Source organism: Cnephaeus nilssonii (assembly GCF_951640355.1).
Source record: "Cnephaeus nilssonii genome assembly, chromosome: 23".
In the NCBI taxonomy this organism is placed as follows: Eukaryota; Metazoa; Chordata; class Mammalia; order Chiroptera; family Vespertilionidae; genus Cnephaeus; species Cnephaeus nilssonii.
This window is the reverse complement of record NC_137094.1, coordinates 5,539,930-5,552,817: the sequence shown is the minus strand read 5'-3', so window position 1 is coordinate 5,552,817 and position 12,888 is coordinate 5,539,930. Positions and strand designations below refer to the sequence as shown.

The 12,888-nt window shown below is 54.4% G+C and overlaps 1 protein-coding gene across 1 annotated transcript in view; it reads right to left on the bottom strand.

Moving 5' to 3' along the window:
- Nucleotides 1-12,888, bottom strand: part of SMYD3 (SET and MYND domain containing 3) — a 519,877-nt gene that overhangs the window by 50,336 nt on the left and 456,653 nt on the right. Inside the window, exons 9-10 of the mRNA XM_079763811.1 lie at nt 11,568-11,655; nt 6,343-6,517 (exon numbers count right to left, since the gene is read on the bottom strand). Of these exons, the coding sequence (XP_079619937.1) occupies nt 6,343-6,517; nt 11,568-11,655 (263 nt within the window). The remainder of the gene's footprint in view (nt 1-6,342; nt 6,518-11,567; nt 11,656-12,888) is intronic.

Genomic DNA, 12,888 nt, shown 5'->3' with positions numbered 1-12,888 from the left:
TTAAACCATCAGTGTTATTTTTTAATGGAAAGGGAGACGAGGGATAGAGAAAAGAGGATAGATGAGCTAAATATATGTTTTATAGTTAGGAGTAGGTCATTTTATTAGCTGATAGAGAAGAAACACATATCTAAAAATACTTAGAGATACAAAAATAACTATTGAAAACAGAAATGGTTTTTTAAAGTTGCTGCTCAGAAGCAGGCCCGAAAGTGAGGAGGGTGCTTTTTATTTTAAGAATGAGATGCAGGGTTTTGTAAAGTTTTAAAAACAATAGTGTGGTCAAGGCCTGGGAAGCAGGCTGGAGGGTGGTCAATGGGGAGGGGGGAGGAGACATCTGTAATACTTTCAACAATAAAGATAAAATTTTAAAAATAATAAAAGGGTCATACAGCAGGAAAAACATTGATTAATGGGGCTTCCCAATAGGACAGAAGCCGAGAGAGCCCCTCCCTACACCCAGCAGTGCTCCCAGAGGGCCGCTCGCTCCTCCTCGGTGGCGGCACTTACAGCTGTTTGGGAAATGTCTCCTTCGGGGACTCAAAATGTACATTAATTTGCTGGAAACTCTGAGAAGTTTGGCAGAAAAGAAACCAGTTTAACTTTGTTGGAAAGCAAGTCAATTCATTGAAAGATCAGTTTGATAAATTATTTGCCGATTTTAATAAATGTACCACCTTTTTCTTCCTTCAAGACTTATTATTCGTGATGGAAACGTTTCCGAGTCTAACAGGAACGTGCAAGTGGCTGAAAACACTAAACGTGCACAAAGCCGGCGAAACATAAATTAAGTGGGTAGTTCGCCACATGTGAGGCTGTTGAGGCTGCCTCTGGTTCCTTTTGGATGCTTCTGAGTGTTCTTTTTAAACCTCACTTAAAATATCAAAATTTAGGTTTTTCTTTCCATCATTCCTCCAGTGGCCCATTAGCATTAATTTAGTATTTCTAGCAATTAAACATTTAAATGAAATGTAAATTCAAAAGCATCCCAAAGATATCAAAATTTTAAATTAATTTAAATTGAATTTAAATTCAAAATTAAGGTTAATAAGCTAGTTAGGAATTGGTAAAAGAACATTCAAATGATTAAATGAAAAAAAAGAAAAGCATGGAAATCACATGTAGCTGAAACCAGCCCGTCACAATGAAATGTGAATCCTTTATATGTATAGATGTAGATATATCTATCTCAAGATATATATTATCTTACTCCACTGCCTACTAAGTTATAGAAAAAAAATCACCAGCTGTGAAAGCTGTGCTCATTCCTCAGGACCAGGCAGAGGGAGGAAAGGGTGTGTGTATCATTAAGGATAGAGAGGGAACAGAGAATTAGCTGGGAAAACAGTAAAAAAGAACAGACGTTAAAGGACTATGGCAGTGGTCGGCAAACTCGTTAGTCAACAGAGCCAAATATCAACAGTACAACGATTAAAATTTCTTTTGAGAGCCAATTTTTTTAAACTTAAACTACTTCTAACGCCACTTCTTCAAAATAGACTCGCCCATGCCGTGGTATTTTGTGGAAGAGCCACACTCAAGGGGCCAAAGAGCCGCATGTGGCTTGCAAGCCGCGGTTTGCCGACCACTGGACTATGGGAATGTATTTTGGATGGAAGTGTGTGATAGAAACTGAAATCTCCAGGAAAGAAACTTACCATGCCTAGCTTTAGGGAGTGGGACAGGAGTTTGAAAGATGTGGGTGGTTTTTACCTTTGTGTTCTTTGTGAAAATGTCCTTTTTTAAGAAAATATGTTTTCATTGATTTCAAAGAGAGGAAGGGAGAGGGAGAGGGAGATAGAAACATCAATGATGAGAGAGAATCATTGATCGGCTGCCTCCTGCATGCCCCACACTGGGGATCGAGCTTGCAACCTGGGCATGTGCCCTTAACTGGGAATAGAACTGTGACCTGCTGGTTCATAGGTCAATGCTCAACCACTGAGCCATACCAGCTAGGCATAAATATTCTTTCCTAGAAGCGTATACTATTCTTACAAGAATGAAGCTAACAGAACGTCATGAATATACTGAAAGTCCCCCTGAAAGCCTAAAAAAGCCTCCTAAAGAAAAGCAAGTTTAATTTGTATTCAACATAATTTAAATCAATTTTAAAATTACATTCCATTTTATGTATGTTTTTCCTTCCCTTTCTAAACGTACAGCCTACCTCTGTGATATCACGGGCCACAGGCGACCTCCCGCAATCTGTCCCTCCTGCCTGCGCAGGAACATGCTGTCCAAGTTCTAAACCACCGACGGGCACACTAACGTGGAACTCACCTCATCCTGTGGTTAAGACCCGCCTGAATATAAACTTGAAATAAATATGTGAAATATTTAAAAATTACTTTCACTCCGCTTAACTTTTATAATGCTAAGGGGCAGAAGATGATGCATACATTACCACAGATATACACACAGAAGAAATATTATGAGCTAAAAATGACACATTTTGTTGTACGTGAATGAATTTCCACTTGCTTTATGAAACAAAGAACTCGATATAAAACATTTGAACTTGTCGCGTCATAAAAGAACTTCTACTGCGTAAGAGTGAGTGACGGAGGAGCAAGGGAGCTGGAGGCAGCATGGGGACCTGGGCAAAACTGGCACGTGGACCCCTTCTCCTCCGAGGTCAGCGGTGACAGTGTGGCCAAGGTCAGGAGTGATCAAGTCATCACTAGACACGTGACCTCACTCTGGTTGCTCCCACGGTACATTTGCATTGCAAACCTGTTAGTGCAGGTGGCAATGCGGTCACGTCCTTGGCTAACGGTGGCTCAGAGGCCCGCCCCGAGCATTTGAGGGGGGCCCCGCAGAAGACCCACGGCGCGAATCCCCTCGTGCACCCGTGGGGGGAAGACCACTGCCCCCTCCCAGCTTCGCCTCACATTCTAAGTCTGTTAAAGGGCTTACGGAGCGTCGGAGCCTTTGTTCTTATTGTCGCTTGTGTTGGAGACAAAGGGAAGCGGTGCACCGTATGACAGCGCCCACCCTCCCGTTTCTGTAACGCGCTGGTCCCGGGTTACCGGGGCCCTGGCCTCCACTCCCCCGTGGCAAGCACCCGGCTCCGCGCCGCTCACGTGAGGCGGGCAATGCAGACGGCGTTCCTGAAACCCAGAGCACGCCGAGCGGCTCCTTCCCAGCGCCAGGGGAGGGACCAGCAGCCGGGAGACCTGTCCCCGGGGTCGGAGGACAGCGCTCAGTACAGGGACACGGTGACGTGCCGCACACCAGGGCAACGGGGCCCGCGTAAACAAACAGTACGGACTCCGTTCTGGCGGACTTGGCCTTGCTCACAAGAAGAGCCTTTTGGTTTGACTCAAGGTTAAGTCAGTAAAACATCCATTTAATGAAGGGAGACGTTAGCTCTGCAAAGAAGCCTTCCTCCATAGAGAGGAGGAAACAATGACTCAGCAATGTGTGCAGAAGCGCCCTTGAAGGCGGTGCCTTCTCCATGGAGGGGGACACACACAGCCCGTGCCAGAGGCGGCCTGGGCCTCAGAGGAAGGGGATGGGGCAGGGGGATGGGCAGGCGGGGGGATGGGGCAGGGGGGATGGGGCAGGGGGATGGGGCAGGCACAGGGGGATGGGGCAGGCACAGGGGGATGGGGCAGGCACAGGGGGATGGGGCAGGCGCAGGGGGATGGGGCAGGCACAGGGGGATGGGGCAGGCGCAGGGGGATGGGGCAGGCGCAGGGGGATGGGGCAGGTGCAGGGGGATGGGGCAGGCGCAGGGGGATGGGGCAGGCACAGGGGGATGGGGCAGGCGCAGGGGGATGGGGCAGGTGCAGGGGAGGATGGGGCAGGCGCAGGGGGATGGGGCAGGCACAGGGGGATGGGGCAGGCGCAGGGGGATGGGGCAGGCGCAGGGGGATGGGGCAGGCACAGGGGGATGGGGCAGGTGCAGGGGGATGGGGCAGGCGCAGGGGGATGGGGCAGGCACAGGGGGATGGGGCAGGCGCAGGGGGATGGGGCAGGTGCAGGGGAGGATGGGGCAGGCGCAGGGGGATGGGGCAGGCACAGGGGGATGGGGCAGGCACAGGGGGGGATGGGGCAGGTGCAGGGGGGGATGGGGCAGGCACAGGGGGGATGGGGCAGGCACAGGGGGATGGGGCAGGCACAGGGGGGGATGGGGCAGGCACAGGGGGATGGGGCAGGCAGGGGGGGATGGGGCAGGCACAGGGGGATGGGGCAGGTGCAGGGGGGGATGGGGCAGGCACAGGGGGGATGGGGCAGGCACAGGGGAATGGGGCAGGCACAGGGGGGGATGGGGCAGGCACAGGGGGATGGGGCAGGTGCAGGGGGGGATGGGGCAGGTGCAGGGGGGGATGGGGCAGGCACAGGGGGATGGGGCAGGCAGGGGGGATGGGGCAGGCACAGGGGGGGATGGGGCAGGCAGGGGGGATGGGGCAGGCACAGGGGGATGGGGCAGGCAGGGGGGATGGGGCAGGCACAGGGGGGGATGGGGCAGGCAGGGGGGATGGGGCAGGCACAGGGGGATGGGGCAGGCACAGGGGGGGATGGGGCAGGCACAGGGGGATGGGGCAGGTGCAGGGGGGGATGGGGCAGGCACAGGGGGATGGGGCAGGCACAGGGGGGGATGGGGCAGGCACAGGGGGATGGGGCAGGCACAGGGGGATGGGGCAGGTGCAGGGGGATGGGGCAGGTGCAGGGGGGGATGGGGCAGGCAGGGGGGGATGGGGCAGGTGCAGGGGGTGAAGGTGGGGGGAATGGGATAGGTGGGGTCAGAAGGCCTGGAGACAGGAGGCTTTTCTCAGTCTGCACCTCCTGGCTGGAACCCATCCCTCACCCAGCAGCCTATGGTGCGGCTCCGAGTTCAGAGAGGAAACGCCAGCCGCCCGCACCTGCCTCATTGCGACACTGAGGGAGGAGGAAGGCTTATCTCTGCATTCAGTTCATAGTTTCGGAACCCACAAGGTTCAAGCACTGACTGCGCACTGCGGGCGCTGGGGAAGCGCGGCCCGGCCTCGGGCACTCTCAGAGCTGATTAAAGCTGACTCACAGTCTGGACTCCAGAGCTGCTCACCGCAAGGAGTGAGGAAACCACCGCAGGGTCACCCCGGGGTCACGGCGGGCCTGGGGCCGCTGCCATCCACCTGGGGCTGGCTCCCCGCCACCTTCCCGTTCCTCGGCCTGGCCCGCTCCTGGCGGCCTGGCTTCCCACGCACTTGGCCTGAACTGACACCCTGGGCTCTGGCCCTGCCTCTGTCCTCATCCTGTGATCCTGGGGACGGCCCTGCTCAGCTCTCCGGAGGCTCCCCCTGCGGCCTGGCCGCCTCCCGCCCCTCCTCCACCTGCAGCCACGCCCTGCCTGTGTCCCGTGCACAGATTTAGACCCGGATCCTGCACCACGAGCCCCCAGCGCTGACATCACGCTTGCACGGTCTCCGGAGCTCCCCAGAATGGTGCCCTGATCCCAGCCCCCTCCCCCTCCCCCCCTCACACACACACACACACACAGGTCCCAGACGCTCGGGGGCGCCTCCGGGCAGTGATGCTCGTGCTGGGCCGGAGATGGCTCCCAGCCTCACACGGTGCCCGCGGGTCTCTGCGCCCTGCCCCCTGGCTGCTGTCCCGGCTTCCAAACACGCTCTCAGCTCGCTGCACGCCAGGGCCCAGGCTGCAGGCAGCACTCTCAGCCCGGACTCTGCACCCCAAGCGCCTGAGTTACAGGGGCGCCTGGCACAGAGCACCCACAGGGGAGCAGCGGAGGCCGGACAGGCCACACCCACCAACAGGCCTTCCCTGACGCCGCGCCCGCCACTGCTCTCCCCTGGCATCCAGGGAGGTCACGAGGTCAACGATGAGCCTGAAGGCGCCCTGGGAGCCAGGCCCTGACGAGGGGGGGACGCATCATGCCGCCCACCAGACTGGGGATCTCGCTCGCCTCGTCAGCTGAGGCTAACGCCACCGCCCCCCCAGCCCGGCCCGGGCCTGTGCGCCTCTCTGGCTCCCCGGGCACTGCTTGTCCCTGTGAGCAGCACCCCGTCATCACCGGCCCCGCACTGAGACGGCACCTCCTTCGTTTCTGCGCACCCACAACGCTCGACACGCGGAAGGGCCTTCACAAGTGGCGAATGAAGGACCAAGGAAGGAATAAAACGAGGCCTGGGTTCACACGCCGCCTGGGATGCAGATACAGCCCTCAGCGACGAGGAGTCATCGAACGGCTTCAGGACGTCAATCCTTCGGCCCAGCAACGCCGCCGCAGCCTCCCCCTCAGCCGGCCTCACCTGTAGGGCTCCATGGCCCCCCCCCCCTCAGCCCCCCCTCACCTGTAGAGCTCCATGCCCCCCCCCCCCCAGCCGGCCTCACCTGTAGGGCTCCATGGTCCGGATGCCGTAGAACAGCGCCTCCTCCAGCAGCCCCAGGCTGATGCAGGCGTCCATGGCGCAGTCCAGCACCCTCAGCTGGTAGATGTTGATGTCGGGGAGCCGCTCCGAGTTGCTGCTGATGATGGCCTGGCACAGGGCCAGCACCTGCTCCCACTCTGTGATTAGCCTTCGTCAAGGAGGCATCGTCCTCGCCAGGAAACAAGTGTCAAATGAGGCTCCGCAGGCTGGAGAGCTCGGCGTGGGGGGTGTGGGGGAGGACCCGTTACTTTGCACAGAGGAGCTGGCAGAGAGCACCCTGAGGCACAAAGCCTGCAGGTGCCCCTCGGAGAAGTGCACTCTGCTACCAACAACCCTCCTCCGGCCGCCGGTGCCCCGGGGACTAAGATTCCCAAAGAGCAGTCCTACTGTGTTCTCTCCGAACTCCTTCAGGAAACGAAGGCGCTGTTTATCAAACGGAGCTAAAGACTCCGTTAGTTCAGTTTATAATTAGTTACTGTTAGCTTGGTGTGACCCCACTTTCCGAGACCCCGTGCCTGGCCCTCTCACAGCGGGGGGCAGAGGACCGAGGACGTGGCCTGTGGAACCCGCCGTGAATCCCTTTGAGAAGAATCACCCCACAAGCAGGGCGGAAGCGGGAGTGCTAGCACCGGGGAACCTCACTATTCTTCTCTAATCCTCACCTGGAAATACGTTGGTTTTTAAAAAAATTGGTTTTCGAGAAAGAGGAGGCGAGAGAGAAACACCGATGACGGAAACTTCGATCGGTTGCCTCCGGTAAGCACCCCAACCGGGAACAGAACCTGCAACCTTTTGGATTCCTGGAGGGCGCTCCCACCAACCGAGCCGCCCGCCAGGCCCCACATGGTTTCTTTCCCACGCGTGAGGCCCAGGAGGGTGCTGGGAGGGGGCAGGCCCTCCTCCCCCTCCCCCACCTTCAACGTGTGCGGCTCCCACTTCCCCTGCTTTCCTGCTGGAATCCCTCGGGTGAAAGGTTTGCAGAGTTCAGATGCTGCAGAAGTGCAGAGCCTCTGACTGCGGATAAAGCTGGACTTAGAGCTAAGCTGGTTTTGCCATTTGCCTGATTCGAGGTTCAGCACATCTAATCTAAGCGCTCTGAGGTAGGCCGGAAATAAAAGTGCCCAATGTCACGGTGAAAAATGAAATGCTGTATGTAAACATTTAAAATATCCTCGTGTTCCACTGTGAACAGCAAGCTCTGGGTGCCACCCACCCACGGCGGGAGGGTCTTCAGTGGGAGGCACCCAATACGCAGGCACCCCCATCACTGCGCTCCCTCCCTTTCCGGGTCACGACCTCCGAGAGTGACGAGGCTGAAGGAATGTGGTTCAGTGGACGGAGTCTGATGGGATGTCCTCCCCCCCCCCCGCCCCTCCCCACCCCCAACTCTAAGCCTCTTCCTCTGGGTCCGACCCAGCAAGCCCCGCCCTGGACAGAAGGCGGGCTTCCAGGCTCCTTCCTCCCTCCTTCCAGCAACATCTTCCTCCCCCGGCATCCAGGCTCAGGGCACTGCTTGGCTAACCACTGGCCAGCACCTGCAATAAACCCATCGGCCGCTGCGAGCGGGGGGCGCGGACATCCCCGCTAACCCTCACGGGACATACATGCTTCTCCGGGGGGGCCTCCCGGAGGCAGAACACCTCGCCCCGAGTATTGGGGCGATGCCGAGGCTGGCACACCTGCCGAGGCCGGCCCAGATCACCCTTCTGGGCGCCGCACTCTGTGTTTTAGGACGGGTCCCGGCTCGGGGGAGCGGGCCCTGGTCTGGAAGAGGTGCGTTTACTGAAGAAAAGCGAGTGGGCGACTGACTGTCTTTTGTGTCCATCTGTGCTTGTGTGTCAGGTGTGCTGAGCCAGTCTCCGGAGGCGGGGAGCCCCCAGGCAGCGCATGGCTCGGTGACAGACTGCTGGGCTGACCTCTGTGGCTTTCCCTTCCAGGGTCAGACGTCTGACGCGCTGTCGGGGGACACGCCTGCCTCTTACACATCGCTAGACATTTCTGTGGCGAGCGAGGCTCTGCCCTGATCGGAACATCGTGATGTCTGATCTCTGTTATTTGCCTTTCCGTTCTACGGGCTCCCACTCATTTGAGAGAGGTTTGAAGTTGACCAGCCTCCGAAGCCAAAGCCGGAGGAGATACGCGGCAGCCCCGGACAGGAACACGTCTGCCTTACCCCCGGCGAGCGGGAAGGAACCACGTGCCCGTTTCCCTTCGCAGCCCTGGCAACCGTCTCCCGGCAAACAGGCCAACCTTCCCTGCAAGACACCCCGGTGAGCAAAAACATGGAATAATTTTAACTCAGAGGCTTTTCTCCCCAAGCCAAGGCCGCCGTGTGTTTGCTCAAGTCACTGGTGTTGGCTTGGTGTTCGCTTCCGCTCCCGCGGCTCCGCAGAGGCGCCCTGGACCCACACAGGCTGGCGAGCCCGCCCCACAGCGGACCCTCAATGGACAGAGCCGACTCCGTTTCCCCTGAAAACTTCTGACTCACCATCGGAGGATTAGGGGGAAAGGGAGAGGGGGACAAAGTGGATCCACTAGGGAATGAATCAGCTCCCTGAGACACAGACGTGGACCACAGGGCTTCTACTCACCTGCTCATCTTACTCTACTGCTTCACCTTCCCCCGTCCCGTCCCCTCCCCGTCCCCTCACCTACACAGCCCACCTGCTGCGCGTGGCACTTAAAGCCTCGCCATGTCCCCTCCTCATCCTGAACAACAGGCTGTTTCCTGACAGCAGGCTAGTGCGCCCACGTGCCTCCGTACAGACCCCTCCCACTAGGGGACACCCCGCACTGTGGGCTCCAAGGGACTCGCTAACCCTCCCAGCACAGCTCAGTGTGGCCTCCTCTGTGACCCCTGCTGTGACCTCCCACACTGACTACTCCTCGGATGCCCCTAGGCCACATGCAGGCGGACCTCAGGGAGACTGAGGTTTGGGCCCACACCACTGCAATAGAGCGAGCTGTAATCCTTTTGCTGGCAGAGGGTCTTGCCTTCTGTTTGTCAAAAATACATCACCTGTTGCCCTAGCTGGTTTGGTTCAGTGGACAGAGCGTGGCCTGTGGCCTGAAGGGTGTGAGTTTGATTCCAGCCAAGGGCGTGTGCCTGGGTTGCAGGCTCGATCCATGTGTGCGGGAGGCAACCAATCCATGTGTCTCTCTCTGTGTCTCGCCCCTGCCTTCCACTCTCTCTAAAAATCAAGGGAAACATATCCTCAGGGGAGGGTTAACAACAACCACAAAAACACAACGCCTGTGAAGCTCATCAAGCAAAGGACAATAGAATGAGTGACACCTACATTTTACCAAAATACGTATTAATGTACGGATTCACTGACCCCCGATGTGTGCGAGTGGCGATTCCAGGTTGTGTCTTCCTCCTGCCTGAGCCGTAAGGTGGGTGACAGCTGGCAAGGCGCCCGGCAGAGTCACGGTGCAGTAAGGCCTAGTCCAGTCGAGACTGAGCGTTGCTGGGTAACCGAGGGGCCCCAATGCCGCTGCTGGGCCCACAGAACAAGTCCGTTCCTCTCAGTGTAACAGCTCTTTGAGCCCGAGAATGGCTCTCTTGCTCCCACATCTGGCTGTTTTCCCAATATCCTGGCTCCACTCCTCAAAACTCATTTCCGTTTTTCTATGTCCCTCTTAACACGTCCTCGCCAAAACCGAGTAAAAACATTCCCGATACAATCAGACTACCACCGTCACCGTCCTCATTTTCTAGTCTTTGTGGCGACTAATGTAGCCCAAGGTCACAGCGGTCTTTCGGGAAGTTAAATTATACTCTTAAATGTTATTATATTTTGTTATTGACTAAAACCCTAAGATTCTTTCCTCTGTTTTGCTGCTAATCTTTGTGTATATTTATACACTTGAACTTTTTGGCCCAAATAGATTTTATATCCACTCTTGTTGAGTTTAATCTGTTTATAGACTTGGGACTATGTCAAGCCTTTTTGAACACCTGATTCTGTCACCAGCCTCCGCCAGCCTCCCGTCTACACTGTGTGAGGAGCCTGTGCTCTGAGCCTTCATTCAAGGAACAGAATCAGAGGGGGGAGAGGGCTGAAGTTGTACAAGGCCCCGGAGTGACAGTGGTCCAATTAGCATCGCTTTGGCAGTGTAGCTAGTCAACCATTTGGTAAGACGTCTGCTCATGCTAGCATCTAGCATACATTTCCTGGTCTCCCACCCTCCCCCCAATCTAAACTCTTTCCGAAATCTACAAACTTTACCAAAGAAAACCAGGATTCTATGGACTCACTTGCTCTTAATGAACCAAGCGGCATCCTGGTGACCGCAGCTTCCTTTTCCATTCCTTTAGTAACTAGTTCTAGATCCTTTACCAAAACCACACACACACACACACACACACACACACACACACACACACACATCAAACACACACAAAAACTTCACTGGGCTCTAGATTTCAGAAATTACTTATTTCTCAATAAGTAATTTTCAAAACAGGAACCTTTGTCCGACGCCCTCTCCTGTCTCTTACAATTCTTTAAAGAGCGTTGTCTGTAGAGCAGGACCCTCAGTTGCAGATTTTCTTGGTGCCTGGGACAGCATTTATGCAAAGCATCTGACAGACCGCTGGGAATCTCTCCCATCAGCCTTGGTCTCTTTCTTCTTACCCTGTGGTTTCCCTTCGTCACGTTTTTGCTCAAGTAAACGCCTCCACTGGAAGTGACACCTCTCGGGGCCTCGGCCTATGTCACTCCTGCCCCTGATTCAGGACATTTCTCGTGCAGTCTGACCTCAGTGGAGCCTTCCCTGAGGCCCTCCAAAAGGGATTTGTCCTTACACTAAACTTTGACCCCCTCCCTCCTGGTCCTTCCTAGTTATGCCAGAAATGTTGACTGTACAGCAGCTCCCACCGCCATGCTAGTCTTGGCTGATTTGATATGAAGCTTCCAGATCGGAGGGTCAAGGGCACTGGAATGTAAGAAAGTTAAGCTATTCTTCCCTAGAGATGTAGGTTATAAGGGGAAGGGAACCCAGGAGTTGGTTACCTTTTCCATATAAAGAGACTACCCCTTACTGACCTGCCATTCCTGGACCACGGAATAGGAGAAAGCCCACTGGGAAGGCAAACCCTGGCCTTGGCTTCATCAACGCCAGGCTCCAGCCAATAAGGAAGCAATCCCATCAGCCACCTCAACCCACAGGGAGAAAGGATACTCCACTGGGCCTTCAGTTCTTCGATTTTTTTCAAGGATTCTTGAACTTCCTTCCACACTTTCTCATCACCAGTCAGCATGTCAGCATCCTGCACAGGCCAATTTAGAGAAGAGAAAGGAAGACAAATTACTCAGCTGAGAAATGGGCAAAGGATCTAAATAGACACTTCTCCAAAGAAGATATTCAAATGGCCAATAAGCACGTGAAAAAATTCTCAAGTCATTAGCCATTAGGGAAATGCAAATCAAAACCACAATGAGGTGTCACTTTACACCCAGTAGAATGGCTACAGTGAAAAATACAGAAAATAACAAGTGTTGGTGAGGATATGGAAAACTGGAACGCTCATATGCTGCTGAAAGGAATGGAAAATGGGGCAATCACTTTGAAGAACAGTCGGGCAGTTTCTCAAAAGATTAAGCATAGACTTACCATATCATTTAACAATTCCACTCCTTATGCATATTCCCAAGGGAAATGATAATATACGCTCACACACAAACTTGTGCATTAAGTGTTCATAGCAGCATTATTCATAAGAGCAAAAAGGTGGATACAAGCCAAATGTTCATCAACTAATGAATGAATAAAAAGTGGTACATCCATGCAATGGAATACTAGTTGGCAATAAAGAAGTATGGATACATGCTGGAACATGGCCGAACCTTGAAAACATGCTTCTACATGAAAGAAGCCAGTCACAAAGGCCTACCTAGTCCATGGTCCCGCTTATATGAAATGTTCACAGTAGGCAAATCCATAGACAGAACATGGATGAGTAATTGGCTAAGGCTGGTGGGAGAGCGTGGAGAGAACTGGGGAGTCACTGCTGATGAGAATGGGGTTTATTTTGGGGGTGATGGTGATGTTCTAAAACTCATTGTGATAATGGTTCCGCAACGAATGCACTGAAAGCTATTAAACTGTACACTTTAATGTCTGAATTATAGAGTATGATACATAAATGTAAACATATCTCTATCTCTATATCTAAAAGACAGGACGGGGAAGAGGGAGAAGAGAAAGAACCACTTGTTGGGAGACCTAGAGAGAAATTTAATCAATACGGAGTATCAGTCAACATGAGGCTAGGGAAGGGAGACGAGTACAATCACACCCATGCCTGTGAACCAGTTTTGACTTTTGCGAAAACTAAAAATCCATCTATAAAAAAAACCAACAATTTACAAAGCAATTCAAGACAAAAGTATGAGTTACGGTTGCTAAAGGTCTGTCCTCCTGCTTAGCAAGCAGGTCCCTATTTTTCCTGTCTGTCCCCAGAGTCCCCGGCCACATGTGGCTGGGGCAACCACACCGGCAG